Source organism: Triticum urartu, chromosome 3A, assembly GCF_056163025.1.
Source record: "Triticum urartu cultivar PI428250 chromosome 3A, HENAU_Tu73, whole genome shotgun sequence".
NCBI lineage: Eukaryota > Viridiplantae > Streptophyta > Magnoliopsida > Poales > Poaceae > Triticum > Triticum urartu.
Window position 1 is genome coordinate 312365142 of NC_141875.1, and position 26877 is coordinate 312392018.

A 26877-nucleotide genomic window follows, 5' to 3' on the forward strand; every position below is an offset into this window, starting at 1 on the left:
CTGGGAAGGCTTATAGTATGGTAGCAAAAAGGGTCAGCAATAATCAATTCAGAGATGCAAAGTTGAATAAACGCTCAACGACGGTACTGTGCTGGTCCTAGGCTAGACCGTGCTAGAGACGCGAGCCTAGAACACTAACAAAATCACGGCGCTGCACGTAAATAAGGGAAAAGCACACTCTGGAACTTTTTTTTTCACATTTTTTTGCGCTCCTCTTTTTTTTTGCGCTCCTCTTTTTTTTTTGCGAGAAATTACTATAATGGCGAGTGTCTCAAAACTCTTCCCTCGTCAAACTGATAGGATGGGCACGAAAAAAAAATTTCACTTTTTTTTTCGGAAATCAGGGCAGCGACGACGAAAAAGTGCGACAAAAAATCACTATGATGGCACCTGGCTCAAAAGACTCAGAAAAACCTAAAAATAGGATAGGGAAAAAATATTTTTGCCCGTGAAAATATTGGCCTAAAAACTGCCCGGGGGTCTCGAGACTTTTTTTTTCCGAGACCTACGCAGGCAAGGAAACACGAATCGGAATTGAGATTGATCTCAAGAACAAACCTAATATGAGAAGAACTCTGATTGGTGGTGGATATATGGTTGTGGTATATGGCAGCGGTGGTGGTATATGGTAGCGGTGGTGGTATATGGATAGAGATTGATGGTGGTATATGGATACGGATTGGTAGTGGTATATGGATAAGGATTCAGAGCGGTGGCGGATAAGCAAAAGTGGTAGATGGGCGATGATGATGGTGCGGCGGCGTGACAACTTATGACCAGAACTCGAAACTCTAAAAGACTAGACTCTAAGACCAGCAACTTGACATGACGATGCAACCGCAAATTCAACAAAGCAAAAACCCTAAAAAGATTATGCAAAGGCTCAGATTGGTTCGGATATGATGAACTAACCCTAATTTTTTTTCTGGCTTTTTCGTGGACTGTAGGTATGAAGAACAGACTCGATCTAATCTACAAAAAACTGTAAAATCTCACCGAGCAACCTGGAAATCTGATACCACTTGATAGAGGCTAAGGTGTCCCGATGTTTCGATGAGATGGTGGCTATCGTTTTCTGTGGGAGTCGACCTTCACGATCCGACTACGAACGTGCGAGACGTCGCGCCTTAGCAATCGCTAAACCAACTTCCGAGGGTTATTGACCACGCCAGAGCACGATCAACCTGACCACGAGGGTCTGTTTCCTGCGAGCAAACGAAGAACAAGCAAGAAACTGAGATTGCAATCGGGATATTGCGAATATAAGATGAAAGCTTTATTGATCAAGGTGGGGTTCTGTGACGTCTTGGTCTGGTCGTTGGACACAAACGAAGTACGCGAAGTTGCAACTATGGCGAACTTTTAATCTAAACAAAACCCAAAGTCTAAACAACGCCCTAAGGGCTGTATATATGGAGGAACAGGGGGGAATTTCGTGGCCCTTGGAGGAGGGGTCCGAAACCAACCCTAACTCTTGTTTCCCCATACATACGGACTCTAAAAACAGCCTATACTTAAGTATTTCGAAAATACATGGGCCTGGCCCAATAATAAGGTGACGCAGCACCAAAAATAGCCTATGGACGAAGTTTATGAAGTGGCATCTTGTATATTTCGTCTAAGGCTTCATGCACTCCTTATGGTGGCTTCAAGTCCTGAAATCATCACTTGTAACTCCGTTCTTGACCCCCTTGCGCATGCCATCATCTCCATGCTTGAACTTGCTCCAAGGTTCATCTTTCTTGTCCAAGCTAGGCCCTTCATTTGTAAGCAAAACAAATGTATCCAATTTAGGCAGCATCATATTCTCATGAACATTAGAATCGTTACCAAGAAACGAAAGTACCTGATAATTCAATTGGCGTGCGCGAGCTCTAGTAATTGGTCCAGTATGTATAGCAGCAGGGGCTGTGGGTGTAACAATGGTATTGATGTCCTCATCAAGGGCGCGCTAGGAGGAGTCCTACTCCCACCGGGAGTAGGACTCCCCCCCTTCCCTAGTTGGAATAGGATTCGGGAGAAGGAAAGAAAGAGGGGAAGAAGGAAAGAGGGGGCCGACCCCCTTTGGCCTAAACCAATTTGGTTTGGGCCTTGGGGGGGGGGGGCGCCCCACACTTCCCTTCCTACCCTCTATTTCCACTAAGGCCCATGTAGGCCCATTAAGCCCCCGGGGGGTTCCGGTAACCTCCCGATACTCCGGTAAAATCCCGATTTCACCCGAAACACTTCCGACATCCAAATTGATGAGGACATCAATACCATTGTTACACCCACAGCCCCTACTGTTACATATACTGGACCAATTACTAGAGCTCGCGCACGCCAATTAAATTACCAGGTACTTTCGTTTCTTGGTAATGATTCTAATGTTCATGAGATTATGATGCTGCCTAAATTGGATACATTTGTTTTGCTTTCAAATGAAGGGCCTAGCTTGGAGAAGGATGAACATTGGAGCAAGAACACGCATGGAGTTGATGGCATGCGCAAGGGGATCAAGAACGGAGTTACAAGTGATGATTTCAGGACTTTGAAGCCGCCATAAGGAGTGCATGAAGCCATGGACGAAATATACAAGATGCCACTTCATAATATTCGTCCATAGGCTATTCTAGGTGCTGCGTCACCTTATTAATGGGCCAGGCCCATGTAATTTCGAAATACTTAAGTATAGGCTATTTTTAGAGTCCGTATGTGTGGGGAAACAAGAGTTAGGGTTGGTTTCGGACCCCACCCTCAAGGGCCACGAAATTCCCCTCTCTTCCTCCATATATACAGCCCTTAGGGCATTGTTTAGACTTTGGGTTTTGTTTAGATTAAAAGTTCGCCATAGCTGCAACTTTGCGTACTTCGTTTGTGTTCAACGACCAGACCAAGGCGTCACAGAACCCCACCTTGATCAATAAAGCTTTTATCTTATATTCGCAATATCCAGATTGCAATCTTAGTTTCTTGCTTGTTCTTCGTTTGCTCGCAGGAAACAAGCCCTCGTGTTCAGGTTGATCGTGCTCCGGTGTGGTCAATAACCCTCGGAAGTTGGTTTAGCGATTGCTAAGGCGCGACGTCTCGCACGTTCGTAGTCGGATCGTCAAGGTCGACTCCCACAGAAAACGATAGCCACCATCTCATCGAAACATCGGGACACCTTTGCCTCTATCACTTGTGCTCATTGCAAATCCATAATATAGCAGGCAACTGAAACACTCCATGAATAGCTTCTTTTTCCCATAATTTTGATGGGGAAAAATGGGAACAAAAAGCTACAAAATTTAGCCATCTCTACCTATTGCAAGGTGTACAGGTTCTGCAGGGCATATATAGATTATTGCAATAAATTTGTACTCTCCATTTAAAGGATCAACTATCTTGTTCCGGTTTGCATACTTTATCCATTTTCCTTGCACTGAACTTAATGCATGAGAATGCTCTATACTATAATGTCTATAAAGGGGTGTCATCAAGTTATCATAGCACGAGCCTAAGAAACAAAGCACGGCAATGACCAAACACATGCTGCCCATTTTGCCCAAATGTTACTTCACACGAATGAAGTCTGATACTGATAGTACAAATCAGATGCAATGGAAAGCTCCTTCTCAAGTAAAGTTATTTCTATCCACCTTCACATAAAAATAATCCTGTTCCTGTGCATCACTCTTAAACATCACTGAAAGAACATGCGGTGCCCCCATGTTTGGTTTTGGAAATTGATGACAATCTCTATGGACTAATGGTTGCCTTGAGTTTGAAGGTTTTGTCCATAGGCTTTTCTTGGAGTACATGTGTTGGTTTCAAGAAAAGTTTGTGTCGACCAAGGTGCTATTCAAGGAATTATCCAAAGATTGGTCATTTGAGAGTTGAGCTTATTGCAAGCATGTCTTGAAGAAGAAGATTGTGTGATCATTCATGTTTACCTTCAAGACATCATCCAAACGAAGAGAGTTAGAAAGATTCAAGGTTGATCAAGACTAAGTCAAGAGTGAATCAAGTTGATCAACTCACAAAGCATAGAAGATGTGCCGAAGAGTGGCTCACCCATAGTGGTCTATGGGGGAGCAATCATCTAGTCTTCATCGTGCCAACACAATCAAGAAAGGTGGTCCAACTTGAGGAAGTCAAGATCGTCATCATCTAGCTCAAGTGGACCATGTGCAAGGCAAAGGTTTGCCCTTGATAGGTTTTCTATTTTACCGGTCTCATGATGGTAGTTGGGAGACCGGGTTATAGGATCGATTGCCGTACTATCAAGGGGGGCTCTCGATGAGTAGCTTGATCGTATCGTTCGTAGAGAGCTCAAACCATTGCATCCTTGCATCATCTTTCTTGGTTCTTATTTGGTTCTCTTTGTGAGTCTTAGAGCTTATGGTCATCTTGATGACAAGCTTGAGTTCATCGAAAACGGAGTTCGCATGCTTCTTCTATGATGTTTTCGATGTTGGAGGTTTTGCCGGTTCTTCTCGGTTGGAGGTTTCACTCCTCTATTTGTTGGCATTCCTCCCCTGCCTCTTCTTACTATAACCAATCGCTGTTTTGATGCTACTCGTCGTCTTGTTTTCAACAAGCTTGAGTTTGCTCAATTCGGAGCTCATATGCAGAAGTTATGGCAGTTCTGATTTTCTTGAGTGTGGCTTTTGTCAGGGTCCCAGCGATAGTACCGTGGTACCCAGCGGTAGTACCGCTGAGGAGTCTCAAGCGGCAGTACCGCTCCGCAGCGGTAATACCGCGGGCCACAGCGGTAGTACCGCTCCTCGGAGCGGTAGTACCGCTTGATGGTCTCAGCAGTAGTACCGTTGCGGCTCCGTGCTCCTACCGCCTCGACTCGAGTGCGCTTTTTCTCGTGTCGGGTTTTGCGGCACTTGCTGCGGTAGTAGTGGCGGTAGTACCGCTTATTAGCGGTAGTACCGCCCTGCCTCCACGGTAGTATCGCTCTGGGTCCCAGCCCCAGCCCCTTTTCTTCTGGCGCGGCAGTACTGCTGAAGGGGAGCTGTAGTACCGCTTATGAGCGGTAGTACCGCCCTGCCTCCGCGGTAGTACCGCTCTCTGCGGGGCTGAGTGGGGGATAACGGTTGGATTTTCCCCCTCCTATAAAAGGGGGTCTTCTTCCCCTTTGTACCTTATCCTTTGAGCTCGTGTTCTTCCCCCATTGTTGACCTTCTTCGAGCTTGCTAACTCTCAATCCCTCCATGGATTCTTGCTAGTTTTTGAGGGAAAAGAGAGAGGAGATCTAGATCCACATTTCCACCAATCACTTCCTCCTCTATGTGAGGGGAACCCCTTGGATCTAGATCTTGGAGTTCTTGGTGTTCTCTTTCTTGTTCTTCCTCTCATTTTCCTTCCTAGCATTAGTTGCTTCGGTGGGTTTTGAGAGAGAAGGACTTGGGCACTCCGTGTGCCCTTGCCATTGCATTTGGTGCATCGGTTTGAGTTCTCCACGTGATACGTGGAAGTTACAAGTTGAGAAGCTTATTACTCTTGGGTGCTTGGTACCCTTGAGCTTGTTCCTCTTGGGTGCTTGGGCGCCCTAGACGGTTGTTGGTGTTCGGAGTTCAATCATTGTGGTGTAAAGCTCCGGGCAAGCGTCGGGGTCTCCAATTAGGTTGTCGACATCGCCCCGAGCAATTTGACGGGTACCGGTGACCGCCCCCAAGGGTTGCCAAAGTGTACGGGTTCGGTGACCGCCCCCAAGGGTTGCCATTTGTACGGGTTCGGTGACCGCCCTCAAGGGTCCCTTAGTGGAATCACGGCATCTTGCATTGTGCGAGGGCGTGAGGAGATTACGGTGGCCCTAGTGGCTTCTTGGGGAGCATTGTGCCTCCACACCGCTCCAAACGAAGATTAGCATCCGCAAGGGTGTGAACTTCGGGATACATCGTCGTCTCCTCGTGTCTCGGTTATCTCTTACCCGAGCCGTTTACTTATGCACTTTACTTTGTGATAGCCATATTGTTTCTTGTCATATATCTTGCTATCACATAGTTGCTTATCTTTCTTAGCATAAGTTGTTGGTGCACATAGGTGAGCCTAGTTGTTTTAGGTTTTGTGCTTGGCAAATTAACCGCTAGGTTTATTCCGCATTTGTTCAAGCCTAAACCGTAATTATTTTAAAACGTCTATTCACCCCCCCCCTCTAGGCGACATCCTCGATCTTTCAATCACAAGCAGTAATCAGTAACCCTATGGACAGAGACAGTTTTGAAGCGTGTCCATGCCAAAGCTAGCATGCATGACCTATTGCCTTCTCAGCATCATTCTCGTGAACAGGGCACTACAAAGCAAAAGATATAATCATATTCTTTTACGATTCAGTACACATACACTGAAGCAGCAAGTGTTGTAGTTTTGGGAGCCATTATCATTGTTCATCAACAGGAATAATGATTATTTGCACAACAAAATTAACAGAGCATCCCATGTGTAGGTGTATAAGTAGAAAGAACGAGCTAGCCTCATTGGGTTATTTTCTGAAGGTATGTGCAGTGATAAAAGTAATCAAAACCTGACCAAGTGACCATGCTACAAACGTTCACCATTCCATGCAGAGTGAGAAAATAGGCAACCTATGAAAACATGACAAGATTTATTAAATTTAGTATGAAGAGCCTTCAACACAGAGTACCATATAATCCAATCTCCAAAGGGAGGGCAAAAACAGAGCTGAGTAGCCCTTAATGAATGAGCTAGCCTGCATCACAAAAAAAGGAAAACTGTTAAAATGAGTTCACTTGTTTATCTAGGTTGGAATTCCAAGACCTCGGTGAGCTTGTTCCCATAGGTGTCCTTCCATTGCACGCGCCGCTATAGACCCATGTAGCCCTTCTGCGTCGTGCCACCGTGTGGGTGGGGTATGATTCTTGCTGCATCCAAAGAAAAAGTGTTAGAATCAAGTAGTAAGCTACATGAAGAATCGATGGCATGTTATAAAGCATGACATAATTTGGTCCCGCTACTTAAATTCCTAACTGTTATAGTGTCTCTAAGTTGTCTCTCCGCTTGGTCAATCGACAACTACTTTTGCTTATCTCTATCAATGGCTTAATTTGACGACCATAAACAACAACCATAATTTAGTCAAAACATATGCATGACAGAGATCAGAAAAAAGTGACAACACAACATACAACTAAGAAAAAAAAGCTATGAGTGTATCAATTCCCATAGTATCTCTAAATATACAAGAAATACTACAGGTCTTTGCTTATGAGGTTATAAACACCTTTGTATTCGCCAAAAGATGATCATGATATTTTTATGATGGCTCAAAGTGTTGTCCGACCGAGTCATGGTCAAGCTCCAGTGGTGCGCCTCCACCAGCACCAGCGCCCAGACCTACACCTAACCTCGTTGTGCCAGTTATCGGCAAAACCTTCTCCCTCCTCCGCACCTTCCGTAACAACACTGACGATCAATGGTTTAGATACCGGATCAAGAAGTACGGTTGGTCTCCATCATGTTGTTGATGGGCTCGTCTACGGTGCTGCTAGCTGGACAGCAGCAACCATTTCAGATTAAGCACCGACAAACTCATCTTGATGCAGACAAGTATCATGATAGTGAATATTCACACTAAATTGAAATCTGAGTAATCACGTACGTATAGGCTATGTAGAAGATGGGAACGAAGTGCAATCCTTCTTTGCGTCAATAGTCACCATGTAGAAGAAGACCCATCCGAATTATACAGTCTGCAATGTAAGCAGTACATTCTTGACCTAATTCAGAAACACTAAATAACAGAAGAAATCCACAATTAATTGTAGAATTTGTCTATTGTTCTTCTAAGCTAAATCCCCTTCATAGGAATTTCTAGTGGAGTCTGCCAAAGGGCAAAAGAGGCGATGCGGACTTCCATGAGTGCACGGGAGTAGGTAATACGTTGAGGGCGCGGCGGCATACCTGTCTTGTTGGTGCGGCCGCGGATGAAGACGGCGGCCAGCGTGCGGTGCTCTGAGAAGACGACCTTCTTCCGCCACCATGCCCATCACCGTGTGAAGGCGAAAGAATACTCAACAGAGGTGTCTCGATGGCGACCCGGAGGTCCACAACGATGGCGGCGGCGCCTCCTTTAGGACCTCGGCGGCGGCGCCTCCACGACCCCTCAGCGCCGGCAAAGGGATCCGCGGCTAGCGCCTGGGATCTGCGATGGCGGCGGTTGCGTCGTTCGCGTCGCGAATAGATCGAGGGGTCGTCGCTCCTTCGCTTCGTCCGTTTTTTTTGGTGCGAGGGGCCTTTGTCGTCGTCCTTTTTTTTCATGCGAGGGTTATTACGGGGAGATGTGAGGAGGGACGAAAATAAACCAGACAAAGATGAGACAAAAATTAATCGTGAAACGAAGACTAACAACTGAGACATTAAAAATAGAGATAGGGGCACGTGTTGAAGCGCAGCGTTTTGGTCTAGAAATTGGTGCTGCACTTCCCTAAAATAAAATAAAAATGGTGATGCACTATCTCTACTCCTAATGAACGACTTGGTTGAATAGTCCCCCACACTTTCAACCGATTTATTTTCAACCGGTTTTTTTTCAACCGGTTTTTCTTCGTCCCACCTCCCACCACCCCCTCCAACCGGGTTTTCTCTTTCTCGTCTGGCCGACAATACCCAACGTATTTATGGTAATCAATCACAATTAATCCATGTATGGTAAGGCTATAAATTTAGAAATCTCAAATATGATAATTATAATAATAAATCAATCCATGTATGGTAAGGCTATAACTAAGGAAATTTCGAATATGGTAATTATCACCAGAATCAAAGCTTTCCAAAATAGTTCTTGCCATACCCTAATCGTGACCTCCTCATCCTGAGGCATTATTTCCATCTATTTCTCAGCTGAATCAGAACTTTTCAAAACTTTGTCTGACTAAATCACAATTTTCCTTCCTTCCCTATCATCTCAATCGAATCATGAGCTATAGGTAAGTCATTTCGTTCTCCACCTCGCACGGGTTGTACTGATTTTTATCATGGTTTGGCCCCCTGCCGTATAAGCCGCTCGATTCCTCCTCCCTCGCTCAATTCCTCCACCCTATCTTCTTCTTCATGGTGAGCGACCCAGGCAGCGATGCGTGCCCGTTATGCATCAGCGAGGAGGACCAGGAAACGTTGATTGCCAGCCCCACGCTCGTCACGTGGACCCGTTCACCGTCAGGTCATGCTGGTGTGTTACGGGTGTAGGTGCACCTTACCTTAGCCATGGAGGTTTGCCGGTGGACAACGGAGGTCTCGCCATGGACACCAGTATCCCTCTCCTCTTCCTGCGCCCCACCTCTCCTTCCTCAGTCTCTACCTCTCTCTCTCTCTCTCTCTTTCTCTGTTCCAGGAGATCTGCAGCCGACGCCGCAGGCCCTGCCCGTTCGCTGCCGGTCACCTCGCCTCGCTGTTCGATCACACCGCTGGATATGCACGACTCCGCCGCCCTGTGCCGTCCTCGTCGGGCACCATCATGGCGGCACGAACACTGTATGCAATGGCTACAATCGTCGGTGGATTCAACAGCGCGGTGGGCACTAGCGAGTAGCGACCCAGCGGGCAGCGGCTGTGCTGGCCGCTGTCTGCCGCCGAGGTGTAACGGCTCGGGCCCAGACTCCGAGTTCGTCATGGCGCTCCGCGCGACTTCCCTTGCGTCGGCTGACTCATGCATGCATCTACAATCTAACTAGCTAATTCCTCCCTTTGACTGCTATTTTCTCTAGTTGTACTGTTCCACAGCTTAGGGATCATCTACACAATCCATCGTCTCATGCATGCACAATCTAATTAATTTGTGTACTGACTGCAGTTTATGAATTGCTCCCCAGATCATTTATAGAGATGATTTCAGACTTAATTAGAAGTGTTGAGGTCATGATGCTCTTAAGTAGTTTTGAAGTTGTATTCACGACATCATGATGCTCCAAATGAAATGAAAATTTGATGGATTCAAGAAGAAAAAGGTCAGGTATGTTTAGTATGCACTACAGTAGAAATTTCACTCGTGGTCATCTTGGGATACTTGTACATGCTTGGTGTTACAATAATTCTACTAATTAATTCCATGAAAGTGCTGAAATTTGCTCAGTGAACAAGAAACCCACTGGGTAACATATTTGGACGCCATACAAGTGGATCTGCATTTTTTCATCAAGGTGTTGTCTCATCTTTTAATTTGCATCGTCGCTCTTGAATAATTAGTTTTCATAGAGATTTATCTTTGATCTGAACATTTTGAACTTCCTTTTTACATAACCTTGATAAAAGGATTGACAACAAATAATCAGAGAAGACTAGCCAACGAGATGAGGAGAGGAAAGAAGTGAAAAGAGACAAAATACAGTATGATATATCAATTTAGAAGTCGTAGCAATGCACATCTTTCTAAATATATATCTTTATGTGATTGGTCACAAGTTGTAGTTGGTAGTGGTAGTAGTATATATTCACTATAATTGTTTGTACGAAATCACATTAAAAAAATCACAACAATTGCGTGCAAAAACACATAATCTTACCATATTTCATAGGGTGCTATCATTTTTCATGTTTGTAGTTGTATGAAAATATTAAATGTATTATTAACATGATTATTAAATGTATGAGAATATTAACATGATTAATATTGAACTCTTAAAGTTAATATGATTAATATTGAATTCTTACCATATTTTCATATGTCCCTTGATATGTATAAGAATACTAAATATATTATTAACATGATTAATATTAAACTCTTAAAATTAATGTGGCCCCGTTTGCAACGGCATTGGAGATGCTCGGATTGCGGCGACCGCGGAACGGCACGCATTACATTTGCCACCTGCGCGGCGCAACCTCCGGCCGATCCGGCCCTTCCCCTTCTCTCCGACCCACCCCCGCTGCAAAACCGTCGGTAGCGTCGCCCTTCCACCGCGCCGCCACTCCACTACCCCTCCGCCGCCGCCCTCGTCCTCCTTTCCGTCACACACCACAAGCGTTCAAAGAGCGGGGAGCGAGCGAGCGAGTGCCCGCACACGCGTCACTTCTCCGATCTGGTCCGGCCGTTCCGCCAGAGAGCAAGCCCGGGATCCCGCCTTTGTTCTAGCTGCCGCTGCGTGCTGCCAATTCCGAAGGTCGACTCACAGGACTGAAGAGGCGCCTCCTTCCTTCTCGGTTCTCTATTTATCAGGCTCCCGACACGCGCCCGTGCCACAATGTCAGAGGACAAGGGCCGCAGTCGCGGGGGTGCACGGGTGAAAGTCCGGGAGGCGGTCTGCAACGCCGTCGCCGGCGGTTCGGCTGGTAAGTATTCCCACTCCTTGTATCGGGCTTATTTCCTTGGTGCTGGTTTGATGATCCTTCTTGTTTTATACTTTTGTGGGGTTGATGGTCGCGCAGGGGTCATCTCGGCGACGGTGCTGTGCCCGCTGGACGTGCTCAAGACGCGTCTGCAGGTGTACGGTCTCCCTTCAAACCTTTCCCCTGGCACTGCGCCGCCTGGTAATTTTGCTCGCCTGACGAGGATGACTGTTCAGTGTTGCGAAGATATTGTTTGATATTTGGAAGTCTCACAAAAATCATTTTGTTGGTACCGAGGCAACATCTCACATAATTAGTCCGGTCATAATGGGGAGTATCATATAGTAATATCATAGTATATCATGCATATGATACTAGTGTATTATGATACTGCATTCGTAGTGCATAGTACTAGTATCATAGATGGCATCATTAATTGTCATGCATGACACATAGTAGCACATCATTTATTATGATACGGTATCATAATATGATACTCAATCATCTCTTTCTTCATTTAATTCAATGCCACCTCATCAAAATTGCTTAGTTGTCGTGCATGGTACTACCTATGATACTCCCATTACGGGCAGCATTAGGAGAAATTAGAAATATAATCGCTTTTTTTCCCGACGAAAAGCGTTTTTATTAGCTCAGAATTTACGCTCATCATACTGGCCCAAAAATGCGAATATCCAGGCTTCCGATAAGCCCGTGATCGCTTTTTGGCCTAGATGCTTATTACGTAGCAGTGTCTGCCAAACACCATCCAGTAAGTAACTTGAACAACCATTTACTAACTAAGGCATCATTATTGTCTTGAAGGCCAAAACCTCCGTCGTCTTTCGATCGACAAACCACACTCCATTTGGTTAGCAGACCTTTTCTTTTCATTGTCTCCTTGCCAATGGAATTTGAATCTAGAATAATCCAGCTGGTCTTTCGGTCGACAAACCACACTCCATTTGGTTAGCCTGTACTTTTTTTTTCACTGTCTCCTTGCCAAAAGAATATGAAATAATCCTGCCTTTGCAGGACCCCTTTTGGAACTTGAAAAAAGAGAGTATGTAGAGAGTTGTTTGTGAGAACAAAATTGATCGAAACCAGCAGTCCTCCAACAACGAGCAACTTGCCTGTTCAAGTTGACTATCCTTAACATCTTCACCAGGCAATGTTCAAAAAGCGTAAGGTGTAAGTGAAGCAAGAGGCTGTCGCTTAGAGAAATGGGTGCATAAGCATTTTTTTGGGAAGAGCGGGATTTTGCCAGTCTCATCGCAGGGAAGGAAGAGGAGTTGTGGCGAGAGAGAAGGAGCTCGAGATCCATGGTGAGGGAATGAGAGGAGTTCATGTTGAGGGAGAAGACGTTTCTCGGATGGCAGATCTGGGCTCTGGTCTATATGAAAGCCCACTAAAAAAACCCTCTTCATGTCATCCAAACGGCCTATCTTTCTCCATGCCATAAAGACCGTCCATCATAAATAGAAAAGGGTCAGACTGAAACCAACAACACTTAATATTCACTCCTATTCGTGATGGTCACCTCCCAGTTTCACTCGCCTCCTCTAATGCTTCTCCTTTGCCAGTGTCTCTTCTCCCTTTAGGTCTCTGTAGATCCTTGATTCCTCGCCGAAGAAGACTATTCCCATTCGTAGTTGTTGATTCCTCGTCGGAGAAGGCCGATTTCTCATCGAAGATCACTTTCTCACTGTATTTTCTCATCAGCCGCTTAGCGGAGTTAATTGCTCAGCCACCACATTTGTGGGTAGGGTAACAGCTAACCACCAGTTTTGTCAAAAGTCACTAAAAACCACCCACTTCAGAGGCCTGTGAGTAGTAAAAAACACCGATTCACATGTTAGCTGCGTCTAATAGTAACTGACTAATTGGGCCCACCTGTCAAGCTTGCGTGACATGTCCATATGCACAGTGCGTTGAGATGGCCAGGGGTCCCACCTGTTAGCCTCCCACCTCTTTTTCCCTTTCTTTCTGCCCATCTCTCTCTATCTCTCATTGAATCATCCTAAGCGTCGCTCCATTTTGCTCTGACGACCATGCCGTTGTCCTCTCCCCCACCCTCACCCCACACTTGTAGCCTCCTTCGTCTGGCTTCCCTTTGGCAGAGACATAGTCGAAGGGACGTCTCTCTGCGGTCTGGCAAGGACGTGCGAGCCACAGGGCACAGATGAAGTAGGACGTGCAATCGAGGAGCGTGATCAAGGGGACGACTCGGAGGTTTGTGCGACGGCAGCAGGTAGGAGTCCAGGTGGCTCACGCTCATGCGGCGGCAGAGGACGAAAGTCCAAGTGGCTGAAGGCCGTTGACATCACGGAGATCCTTGACTCGCTGCTTCGCCAGGCATGAGGAAGACGATGTTGGTGCCCTCGCCAGGGTGTTCTGGAGGATGCGGGGTGGTGCTGTTGCCCTTGCCTCGTTGATGCGGGGCTCCAAGCACCCGGACAAGACGATCGGATAGTTGCATGGAGCGGAATAGCAGCAGCGTTGCTCCAGTGCTATGGCTGACAACAGTGGCGATGCGTGGTTGGCCGAGGGCTTATGGCCTGAAATTAATGCGTGCATCATGAGCAGGGACCGGAGGAACCTAGGCATAGAAGGAATTGGATAGCGGGGCTTCACGCCTTCACCGATGACAAAATCGTTGTGTCTGAGCCATTAGTCACCAGCTTAATGAACACTTGGTCTGGTGCGGTCAAGCCGCACTTGCCCATGCTCCTAGCAAACCGCGGCGTAGTGAAGATAATGACTAGGACCAGCACGACGGCGGGCATTAAGAGGGCTTCTCCCAGCCGGTGACAACCTCTCATGAGTGGGCTCTCGTAGGTTGTCGCACAACTTGGGAACGAGTGCTACGATCCCGTGGGCTGGAGGAGTGGTGGCACACAACGCGTGGCCGTCGACCATGAACTTGAGTCCTCAACCACACCTTGTGTCCTCTCGACAATGCCTTGCTGGCCATGACACCCTTGTCCTCCATCAACACAAAAGGAGTTGTGTGGCAGGAAAAAGGGGATGCACAAGCGGGGGAAATGGAGTCGGGGAGAGACTGTGGTTAGTGGAGGCAGCGGGGCTTCCTCATGGCGGAAGTCTCGTCGTCGCTCCATGGCTTGGGCATTTGGCTTCGCGGTGGTGGCTTCTACTCCCTGGTGGTGTCCCCTCGGCGCGCGTTCCCTCCGGCTGCACGGACCGAGCTCCACCGCGGCATGGCATGGATGATTTGGGGGAGGGAGAGAGGAGAAAAAGGGGAAAAGAGGTGGGTAAAAGTGTACACATAAGCATGCGTGTCAGCCCGACGGGTGGGTCCTGCTAGTCGGTTTTGCTATTTGTCCGAGCCAATCCATGAATTAGTCTTTTTTGTTACTCATCGGGTTTGAAGTGGTGTTTTTATTGATTTTTGGCAGAACCGGTGGTTACTTGTTACCCTAGCCATAGTGTGGTGGTTCTGAGCAATTAACTCTCGCTCAACACTTGAGCGCTTTAGCGGCACTTAAAAACGCTTTCTTGAACCATGCCACTAGGTGCAACCGCCCAAGTGGTACTGTAACAAAGAAAAAGTGAGATTGAAGGTGCATGGTTTTGTCCAATTTAGATGTGCAATAGAACATTTTACGAACTTTGTTTTCTTTTAATTTTGGAGATACAAGCGATGATAATCGCCAAAAGAACACTAAGACTTTGCTGGAACTTATTTTGAACATAGCTCAACAACATGCACAATAGCATATCGACATCATGCCCCACTGCTTGCTAGTGCAGCTCCAACCAACTGGTCTAATGAGATGTTGTGTTCGGTAGAGGGAAATGGTTAACCTTCTATGATTACAAGCATACATGGTCAGCATAGATTGGCAGTGTACACACCGTGGTCCCAACTTTGACCCACCTCTGCTACCCTCATGGTTGCCCTTCTCCATTTTATATAATATGTACTATACTCATGGATCTTCTCCAAGCTTCATCGGCTTCTGGAAGAAGCCACCCCGGACGCGTCAGCTCCTAGAAGCCAGCTTCATGGAGCCCGTCCCCGACTAGTGTATTTTCTTTGGAGCAGCGGAAGCCCAACTCCTAAAAGAGTGGAAGAAGTTGATCCAATTTATGCGAGAATGCCATTCCAAAGTGGTGCATGCGTACCGTTTCGATCTGAAGAAGCCCCCCCGAGCGATACAGAGCGGCCGCACACATGCAGTCATACCCGGCGCCTCTCCTCTCTCCTTTCTAGCACTAACCCTAGCAGTCGCCAACGCCGCCGCCACCCCATCGCCGGTCAACTGGCCGACGCGCCGCTGGCAGTCTTCCGCCACCGCCCCTCGCATCTTCACTGTGTCCACCTCGCCGGCAACGGGACGCCTCAACCCCACGGGCGCCGACACCATGACGCTTCAACCCCAACATCTTCGACAGCAAGATGCCTCACCCCCAGCAGCTCTAGCACCCCGACACCATGCGTCGAAGCCATCCTTGCCCTTACCCCTAGCTCAAGGTGAGCTGCCCCTTCCCCTAACTCTCTTTGTTTTTTTGCTGACGGAGAGGAGCTGCTCTCTGCTGCCAAACGGATCGCTGCTCCCATCGGAAGCTGGCGCTGTCTGGCTTCTCGAGAAGTTGGCTATTTCGGGAAGCTGGAGAGGATCTGAACGGGGCCTACATCATGTGATTTGGGAGTAAGGTGCTCTCTAATGCCGTTTGATTAAGATCAAGTGAGGTACTGGAAAACCTGGTGGAAAACCTATTACTAGATGTTTCGTACTTGTAGATAATGTGTGTATTTTTGTATTTTATGAGAGAATAACTGTATAGAAGGGCAGAAAAGGAAAACAAAAAACTAATACAAGGCCCCGAGCCCTCTACTGCTGTAGAAGAAGTTAGATGAAAGCTTTAATGGTAAGCCGAGCTTGTCACCCTGTGTATGCTTTCCTTTTTTTGCTCTATGAACTAGCAAGTTCATTGCTTTCTTGAATTTCCTTCCGCATCTGTAGAGACTTTGCAAGACTCCTTCAAGAATAAAGTCATTTCCGGTGTTCCAAATCGCCTTGTACTTACGCAAGATTTGTACTTGAAGAGGGGTTGTTTTTGTATGAATTATGGACTGCACAATACAACCTTTTGTGTGTATAAATATGATGGTTTGATTGATCGAATGTCACAACATTTACACTACTTGCTATATCGCCATTATCACTATAGAATCTTGGTAGATAAATTTGGATATTCAGAAAGCACCGATGTCATGTGCATGCATTCCAAATCGTAAAATCCACCATGCCGTCTTCATTTGATTTTATGATCAACATTTTTACTATGATATCTTTTTTTTTTTGTTTCGTTTTGCTAAGTAATGTTCCTTTGTTTATTAGGTAGGATAATTCTTTCAGGATTGCAACACATACTCAAAACTGAAGGCCTTCCTGGGTTGTATCGTGGCCTTTCTCCAACAATAGTAGCACTATATCCAACTTGGGCTGTAAGTAGTCATTAATCTTGTATCTAATGGTCCACAAATGTTGGGCTTCATTGTAAGTTGTTTGTACCTAAGTAATCCTTTTGTGTTTTGTTGCCTGAGTATGAATCCAAACAACAAATGAATTATGGAGCCATCCAGTGCTGATTTTGATGTCATCGATTCACTCCTGGGATGACCTATGTCATAAGTTTGTGTCCAACTTCTAGGGCCACACGGCCGATCCAATACCAAGCACAATCTACAATGCATTCGATAGGGAGACGACAAGCCACTTTGGGATTTAATCCAACGTTGTTTGGAGTCGCAACACCATCTCATAGATTCATGATTACTCGACCATTCAAGCCTTCAATTGAGGGTTATTTTCCACTGCTTGCGTTGCCAACCTAGCAAAGGCTTAGGCACGCTATGTGAAAGCTGTCATGTGGGCATGGGAAGCCATGATGCTGAAGATGCCATGAAACTTCTCTTAAACAAGCACTCGGGCTCATCCAGGCCAAGGTCGCACCACAACGACCATGTGTCCGGCAAAAATAAGTCCTTGGGAAGCAACAACTCCCAAGTCAACCTCAGTCGTAGTTGCTTTTAACAACATGCCCAACCCCTCCATACAAGGGGAAGGACAAGCCTACATCCACCGCCGCCGCTTTCCAGCCCCCACCAAGGGGAAGATCTGAATGCCTCGGGGTAGAGGTAATAAAAGCAAGAACACCTTTGGCATGCTTATGGCATCCTTCAAGCTTATGCCCTCGTCAGTAAATAGAAGTTCTCGCTTGCTAGGGGTGGAAATGATGGCCAACAGTTGTATTTTAGCGACCTTGTACTGCCTCTTGGACTCGTAGGGTGCTGAGCCCCTGAACATGCGGCCCAGGGTGCGATCTGATAATCGGTCGACACAACTCCAATGGAATGCACCTCTCGACCTAGTACTTGCAACACCATTCATGTGAGCATAAGGACACCTTTCCTTTAGAGGAGAAACCATGATAAGGTGCCTCATGCGTAGATGGGTATGTCTTAACTGAGATATTGCGGGCGTCCACAGGGAGGAGAGTTCTGCGTCGCAGAGTACTTATTGCCACACACAATTGATCCGTGTTGCACCACAGACTCCTCGCTTTCGTGGAGAAGAGACGACCGTTTTTTTGAACAAAACGACAAAGATGATTTAAACTCCAGGGCTATTAGGCAGAAGCTACGAACTAGCTTGCAGAACGTGACCTCCAAACATTCTTCTTTTATGGTTGTTCATTAGTACACAATGCAAGCAATAAAATATTCTGTGCAAGATGCTAGTCATACTAGAGAATGGTTTGTCAAGCAACCAACTTAACGATCCATAATTAAACTAACTTGGCTGATCGAATAAACCAAATAGCCAAAGTATACTTGCGACAACACTTCGGTCGAGAATGTTCATGACTAACCCTTCGCTCCTCATGTAGACTATTTTCTAATAGGAATGAGACAAAGGCAGATTTGAGCCATGGACGACCGGGATGGTCGCGCGGAAATTAGAGGGACAACCTAACCATTAATTAAGGTTAGACATGGCACTTAAATTGCCTACCCAAGATATTTGTACCTCCTAGCAAACCCACACCTCTTTCAGCCTTAGGGCCAACTTGAGCACCCTGATCTCTTGGGGCAGGCCACAATAAGCCCCTTTCAAAACACTACTGGTGCTCCGGCCTTGGCATTGCATGGCATTTGGGTAGAGGGGTAGAGTTGCCATGTGGTAACCTGTATAGTAAGCGGGGTAAGAGGGGACGACCTCAAAGATGACTAGGAAATCGCCACCTGCTTGCACATTCCAGAATAAGCAGGCTAGACCACCTGACCCAAGACACTGCCCTTGGGCTAAGCAGCTCGAGGGCTAGGAAGGAGTTGGAAATTAACTAACGATTAAATGCTATGGAGAAGAACAATCCATGGAAGGGGAGGTTGGTATTATTTTTCTTTAGTTACATAAATTTTTGGGTTGTACATCCATTATTACAGGGAAAGACCCTACGAGCATGAACCACTAGGGGTTGGAACATCCTCGCCGGCTGTTAGGGATCGAGTCGCCACACAGGGAAGTGGCCACGCTTCGAAATCCACACGTGTAGTCAATGAATCGTATGGAAGCTGTTGACGACACGGGCCAAGATTTCAGTGACTGCTCTCTCGCTCGCTGATCTCACTTCTTGCACCCATTGCCTGACGCATCGAGGCAATAAGGGAGTCCTCAACTTGTTGTAGTTCATCGAGGTTATCAAGATCCCTAAGGGGCTTCATCCATAGGACCACACGAGACAAGAAGCGATCACAAAAGTTGAAGACTGGCCGCAGGCTCGCTCTTGGCGTGGCGATCTTGGCGTGGCATCGCCAAGGACCTCTCCCGCGATGGGTCTGCCTCCACCGCGCCAAGGCGTTCCTTTAGTTAGCATTGTTAGAGTTATATTGATGATGGCCTTTGGCCTTTTGTATTCTTGCCTTTTGGCATCCTCATGTACATCATATATATGGTGGTTTTGGCCTCCTAGTAATACAAGTTGCATATTTCCTGACATGGTATTAGAGCTTAGGTTAATTTTTTCGCACGTGCAACTCGTGCTTGATCCTTCCATCGCGTCGCGTCTCCTCTTGCCCGGCGTGGCCGCCCCCTCATCTCCGCTGCTGCCATTTCTTTCCACCAGATTGCTGTTGTCTCCACTCTAGAGCGTGGCTGAAGGCCGCTCTCGTGCGTCTTGCACCTTCCGGCTCCTCCAACTAGTTCACGCCGCCCTGGCCGCCACGGAGGAGGTTCTCCACCGCCGCCGGTGAACTTCAGGCTGCCGCCCGGCGCTCCTTCGGCTGCCGCCCGCAGCCCATCGGGCGCTGCTCCTCCGGCCTCGTCTTCCCGTCGCCGCCCGGCTGCTCCTCCGGCCTCGTCTTCCTGTCGCCGCCCGACTGCTCCTCTGGCCCCGTTTGCCCGTCACCGCCCGGCTCCGGCCCAGTCTGCAGGTCGCCGCCCGTCGCCGCCGGCCGCCCGTCCGGCCCGGTCTCTCGGTGCAGTTGGCCTCCGCGTGCGCTCGTGTGGTCGTGTGCGTGTGAAACTGCCGCACTTTTAGTTCCCGTTCAGATCGATTCCTGCGATTTCGCAGGCGCTGGTTGCTTGGGCTCGTGGTGGGCTGCCGTGAGTGGTCTGCCAATTCTTTCGGCTCTTGGCTCTCCTGCTGATTTAAAAAAAGAGAAGCAGAAAAAAAAGAAAGAGTGCAATGTTTCCGTCTAGTACACCTTTCCCTCACTGCTCGATGTTTTTTGACGGTGTTCTATATATTGATCCCGTCTCGCACATGAGCCGTTCCTCGGTGCTTGGTGCTCGCCCACTTGGAGGTGGTGGCTGTCGCTCTACTTCGACACCTATTGCGACATCCATCGGTGCTGCTAGTCGCTCTACATCAACTCCTATTGCGGCTTATGCGCACGGCGGTGACCGCTCTATGTCGACTCCCCATGTGGCTTCCACATGTGGCTCTATGTCGACTCGCTACTCTCGGTCGACTCTACATTCGGCTTTCACGGGTGGTGGCGACTGTTCATCGTTGGTAGATGCTTCTACCTCGACCTCTTATGTCATGTCCCTGTCTGCATGTGAGATTGCACAGCTGCGATGCCTGCTTGATGATTGGGATTCTTCACCGACAGTTTCTGCAGGTTCCGTGACCGACTCTTCCGACATTGAGAAACCACTTCCTACTCATTCAGGTACATCCCCATCGATTCTTGATACTGGAGCGTCTTTTCATATGACTTACGATTCTTCCACTTTGACCACCGTTCGACCTGTCGAGTCTCCTGTTCGTGTTCTTACGCCTGATGGCACTCCCCTCCCTGTAGCTAGTCGAGGCACTCTTAGCACTTCTTCATTTCATGTTCTGATGAGGACATGACTACCTTGGATACGACCAAAAATATTGCATACATGCATATTTGTCAAGTGATTTCTAATGCAAACTATTCAATAATCTATTTATGTTATCCAGAACAAAAATACTTCACACACTTTTGTGTTTTGTCTAATTGCAGGTGTATGGGACATTTGTACAATCCACATATGAAGATAAGGGAAAAGGAGAAGTTTAGGTTGTGTTCAAAAAGTCCTTCTCACGTCACTTTTGGGCCAAGAGAAGATAGAGTCCAAGTCTCTCACGTTCTGGATTCAGATTCGGACTTCACAGACATACCTGACTCAAAACGCCAACAACTTTTTCATACAGACTCCGAATTGGGTGATTCTTTTTTTGTTGGAAACTAGATTTCGTGCTCTTTCCAACCCAATTGGATTCACCTTCAAATTCGTCCGGAGCGTTGAGTTACGAACGAAACAATCTGACGTTGCAGCAGAATCCGAGTCAAACTACAAGCCCAAAGGTGTTGCATCACCTCCACTTGGGCCCATGAGCCTTGTACGACCTAGGGTTAGTTTTAGGCTGCCTTGGGACGTCCTCCCACCTCCTTGGCCGCCACCCCTTGCTCCTATATAAGTAGATCCATCTAGTAGCTTTTTGCTTGGGATTTGTTTAGTTAAAAGTTAGCCATTGCAACTTCGTGTACTTCGTTTGTGTCCAACGACCAGACCAAGACTGCTTACGGATCCCCACCATTATAAATACCTCATATATATTTGCAATATTCAGATTGCTTTATCATATTCTTGCTCGTTCTTCGATTGCTTGCAGGAATAGACCTTCGTGGTCAGGCTGACCGTGCTTCCGGCATCGTCAGTAACCTCAGGAGATTGGTTTAGCGATTGCTAAGGCGCAACGTCGTGCACGTTTGTAGTCGGATCGTCAAAGTCGTCTCCACCAAATCGATAGTTATCATCTCATCGAAAGATCGGGACACCCTCGCCTCTATCGATTTGGTGGAGACGACTTTGACGATCCGACTACAAACGTGCACGACGTTGTGCCTTAGCAATCGCTAAACCAATCTCCTGAGGTTACTGACGATGCCGGAAGCACGGTCAGCCTGACCACGAAGGTCTATTCCTGCAAGCAATCGAAGAACGAGCAAGAATATAATAAAGCAATCTGAATATTGCAAATATATATGAGGTATTGATAATGGTGGGGATCCGTAAGCGGTCTTGGTCTGGTCGTTGGACACAAACGAAGTACACGAAGTTGCAATGGCTAACTTTTAACTAAACAAATCCCAAGCAAAAAGCTACTAGATGGATCTACTTATATAGGAGCAAGGGGTGGCGGCCAAGGAGGTGGGAGGACGTCCCAAGGCAGCCTAAAACTAACCCTAGGTCGTACAAGGCTCATGGGCCCAAGTGGAGGTGATGCAACACCTTTGGGCTTGTAGTTTGACTCGAATTCTGCTACAACGTCAGATTGTTTCGTTCATAACTCAACGCTCCGGACGAATTTGAAGGTGAATCCAATTGGGTTGGAAAGAGCACGAAATCTAGTTTCCAACAAAAAAAGAATCACCCAATTCGGAGTCCGTATGAAAAAGTTGTTGGCGTTTTGAGTCAGGTATGTCTGTGCAGTCCGAATCTGAATCCAGAACGTGAGAGACTTGGACTCTATCTTCTCTTGGCCCAAAAGTGACGTGAGAAGGACTTTTTGAACACAACCTAAACTTCTCCTTTTCCCTTATCTTCATATGTGGATTGTACAAATGTCCCATACACCTGCAATTAGACAAAACACAAAAGTGTGTGAAGTATTTTTGTTCTGGATAACATAAATAGATTATTGAATAGTTTGCATTAGAAATCACCTGACAAATATGCATGTATGCAATATTTTTGGTCGTATCCAAGGTAGTCATGTCCTCATCATCCTCCCCTTTTTGAAAACAAAGCCGTCCTCGGCGTTGCTTAATCTGAAATCACCTGACAAATATGCATGTTGTATATGTATATGTCATCCAGTTTAACTTCCTTTGATTTTTGCACGTATGACACATGTATACATGAGTAACTTTCATAGTTCATAAAAAATAAAGCCAAAAAATTATCACAGGAAGTAGAAGGCATGAAAATATTGGAACTCAGTTTGCACATATAAGTGAAGCTCTTATTCTCTTCAAAAGATTGGCAATGTTCATCATTAAACCATCCTAACTTCGATGAATAAACCTTACTTGCATCAAATTTACATGCTACAACATGCTTAAATAAGCAAACATGCAATAAGTCATTGGACACAGAATCATCATCAAGATTAGAGGTCATATCAAAATGATTAAACATTGGTTCTTTTGCATCAACAGTTAATTCAATGGGTGCACTCAAAATTGTTGATATTTCAGTTGTTTGATCACATGACACATTCATGACAGTAACAAGAGTCTCTAAAATAGGTGGTGTGCTCAAATCAACAGGTAACTCAACACATGATGCATTCAAGTTAACTAGGCATGCTTCATTCTCATGTGAAGTTATATCATCAATACCTTTACTGTTACCTCGCAGAGATGTAGCTGATGTAGGTACGGACGTTGACAATGTACCATACTCTTGAGATGATATTGCGCTCACAATCCGAGGTGGGGCTGCTCTAGTAGGTGCAATAGTGGAGTAACCAACCGGCGATGGTGAGCATGAACTGGAATAGTAGTTGTTGTAGTCACCCAATGCATCCTCCTGTATCTGTCTCTCAAAGGTACAAGCACGGACATACATACCAGTAATGCAACGAGGAATATACCGAAATCTTGCCTGAATATCATGGTTCAAACCACCAAAAAATCTATTCATTGTATCATCCTCAGATTCTTCTATGTCACAATGATGCATATAAGATTTGAACTCTTGGTAGTAAGCATGAACAGTGTTACTGCCTTGTTTTAATTGCTCCAATTTGCAAAGCAATTCACGACGATAGTAAGGAGGAAAAAATTGTTGTCTCATTACAGCTTTCAAAACTTTCCAAGTTGTGGGCTGGTTATCAATGTTTTTCTTACAATGTACACTCCACCAAACAGAAGCAAAACCAGTAAATGCTCTAATGGTAGCTCGTACTCTCTCAAGTTCAGAAAAATCATGGTGACTAAAAACTTGTTCTACTTCAAGCTCCCAAGCTAGATAAATAGCAGGATTAAATCTACCCTCAAATGATGGTAAAGAGATAACCTGACCATATGCTTGTGTGTGTTGTCCCAACTCTCGTGATGGTGAAGATGTGTCCGTCGTCCAAGAACTTTTATCTCTGGAACCTGTCATGATTAGTAGAAACAAGAACCAAAATTCGAGAATAATGTTCCTATGAACTACTAGGATGTGGTTGTAAAGTGCTCACAGTAAAGCAAATATCAATATCTTACAAGTTCTATCCATGCGGTAGGTGGTGACAGGCAACCAGCGGTGTCAAATAACTCCGAAGATTGTGTAAAGCGATTGCCAGGGGAACGTGCGTATACACGGTGTAGAAATATGTGGAGCTGGGTTGGCTATATATGGTAGCAAAAGATTAGCAATAATCAATTCAGAGATGCAATGTTGAATAAACGCTCAACGACGGTACTGTGCTGGTCCTAGGCTAGACCGAACTAGAGACGCGAGCCTAGAACACTAATGAGGTCACGTCGTAGAACAACCAGCATCAATGAAGGATACTAAGTAGCTCTGGACAACAAGATATAAGTGAAGATCACAACGGCAGTAAAGATAATGATGTGAAACAACAGCCAAGCTGTTTTACTGAACAGTGCACAAAACAGATTCCAATCCGAATTCAACTACGAGATTGAGTCTAAAAAGATCCGAATTTTGTTTTTTTTCTCTTTTTTTTTCCTCACACTTTTTTTCTTTCTCTCCTTTTTTTCTCTGACTTTTTTTTTCTCTCGTTTTTTTCTCTCTCTTTTTCTCCCTCTTTCCAAAACAAACTAGATAAGATGCAGATTGGATCAAGTGAAGATGTGAACGATCTCAACTGTTATTATGACAATGAATGGTGGGTAGCACGTGGTGGAAATTGATGGATGGGTGGTGGACAGCGGAAGAGATAATGATGCAGCGGTGGCGTGACTAATGTGAACAGAACTCGAAACTCTAAACGAACTAGACACTAAGACCAGCAACTCGACACGACGATGCAACCGATAATTCAACTATGCAAGCAATGAAAAGAAAATTGCAAAGGCTCAGACTGGCTTGGAACAAGGATGAATAGATCTAACTCTTTTTTGTGGCTTTTTCTTGGACAATAGGTAAGAAAATAAATCTAATCTAGGAAAACTGGAAATTCTCACCGAGCAACCTGAAAACTGATACCACTTGATAGAAGGCGAGGGTGTCCCGATCTTTCGATGAGATGATAACTATCGATTTGGTGGAGACGACTTTGATGATCCGACTACAAACGTGCACGACGTTGCGCCTTAGCAATCGCTAAACCAATCTCCTGAGGTTACTGACGATGCCGGAAGCACGGTCAGCCTGACCACGAAGGTCTATTCCTGCAAGCAATCGAAGAACGAGCAAGAATATGATAAAGCAATCTGAATATTGCAAATATATATGAGGTATTGATAATGGTGGGGATCCGTAAGCGGTCTTGGTCTGGTCGTTGGACACAAACGAAGTACACGAAGTTGCAATGGCTAACTTTTAACTAAACAAATCCCAAGCAAAAAGCTACTAGATGGATCTACTTATATAGGAGCAAGGGGTGGCGGCCAAGGAGGTGGGAGGACGTCCCAAGGCAGCCTAAAACTAACCCTAGGTCGTACAAGGCTCATGGGCCCAAGTGGAGGTGATGCAACACCTTTGGGCTTGTAGTTTGACTCAGATTCTGCTGCAACGTCAGATTGTTTCGTTCGTAACTCAACGCTCCGGACGAATTTGAAGGTGAATCCAATTGGGTTGGAAAGAGCACGAAATCTAGTTTCCAACAAAAAAAGAATCACCCAATTCGGAGTCCGTATGAAAAAGTTGTTGGCGTTTTGAGTCAGGTATGTCTGTGCAGTCCGAATCTGAATCCAGAACGTGAGAGACTTGGACTCTATCTTCTCTTGGCCCAAAAGTGACGTGAGAAGGACTTTTTGAACACAACCTAAACTTCTCCTTTTCCCTTATCTTCATATGTGGATTGTACAAATGTCCCATACACCTGCAATTAGACAAAACACAAAAGTGTGTGAAGTATTTTTGTTCTGGATAACATAAATAGATTATTGAATAGTTTGCATTAGAAATCACCTGACAAATATGCATGTATGCAATATTTTTGGTCGTATCCAAGGTAGTCATGTCCTCATCATGTTCCCTCTGTCGCTCATGTTCCTCAACTTGCGATGCAGCTCATATCTGGTGGTCAGATTGTTGACTCTAGTTGTAGGGTCATTCTCGACTTTGATTCATGTTCTGTTCAGGATCGTCGCACGGGCGCTCTACTTAGTGCTGGCCCTCGACGTTCTGATGGTCTCTGGGAGCTTGACTTTGTTCGTCTTCCCTCCGTTGCCACCTTTGCCAGTCTCGCAACCCCTGTTGTTGCATCTACCAGCTCTTTTCAGCAGTGGCATCATTGTTTTGGCCATTTATGTGGTTCTCGTCTCTCGTCTCTGGTTCATCGTGGTGTTCTGGGGTCTGTCTCTGGTAACGCTTCATTGGATTGTATGGGTTGTCGGCTTGGTAAGCAGATCCAGCTACCCTATCCTCACAGCGAGTCAGTGTCCGAGCGTCCTTTTGATCTCGTACACTCTGATGTTTGGGGTCCGGCTCCTTCGCTTCGAAAGGGGGTCATCGCTACTATATTATCTTTATAGATGACTTTTCTCGATACACTTGGATCTATTTCATGTCTTCTCGTAGTGAGGTCTTATCTATATACAAAAAAATTGCTGCCATGGTTTGTACCCAGTTTTCCACTCCTATTCGTGTTTTTCGCGCAGATTCAGCTGGTGAGTATATCTCCCACGCGCTGCGAGGATTTCTTGCTGAGCAGGGTACTCTTGCTCAGTTCTCTTGCCCCGGTGCTCATGCTCAGAATGGCGTGGCTGAGCGCAAGCATCGTCACCTTCTTGAGACGGCGCGTGCGATGATGATCGCCACCTCTCTTCTGCCTCACTTCTGGGTTGAGGCTGTTACTACTTCCACCTATTTCATCAACATTCAACCATCTGCTGCTCTACAAGGTGGTATTCCTCTCGAGCGTCTTTTTGGTTGT

General features: G+C 46.1%; 1 protein-coding gene and 1 long non-coding RNA gene across 3 annotated transcripts in view; one reads left to right on the plus strand and one right to left on the minus strand.

Annotated features, from left to right (window-relative positions):
* Positions 1-6560: 6560 nt before the first annotated feature.
* Positions 6561-8260, minus strand: LOC147979553 (uncharacterized). 2 transcript variants are annotated; one of them, XR_015618832.1, is made up of 4 exons: positions 7894-8260; positions 7592-7682; positions 7214-7481; positions 6561-6854 (listed from the first exon to the last, which is right to left on the minus strand). It is a non-coding gene; the product is annotated as an uncharacterized LOC147979553 (long non-coding RNA). The 2 variants fall into 2 exon arrangements; XR_015618833.1 differs by lacking the exon at positions 7214-7481 and having other exon boundaries at positions 7894-8257.
* Positions 8261-10760: 2500 nt separating this feature from the next.
* LOC147979554 (nicotinamide adenine dinucleotide transporter 2, mitochondrial-like) overlaps positions 10761-26877 on the plus strand; it is a 41296-nt gene continuing 25179 nt past the window's right edge. The window contains exons 1-3 of the mRNA XM_087547004.1: positions 10761-11256; positions 11353-11454; positions 16620-16726. Of these exons, the coding sequence (XP_087403130.1) occupies positions 11169-11256; positions 11353-11454; positions 16620-16726 (297 nt within the window). The 5' untranslated portion in view covers positions 10761-11168. The remainder of the gene's footprint in view (positions 11257-11352; positions 11455-16619; positions 16727-26877) is intronic.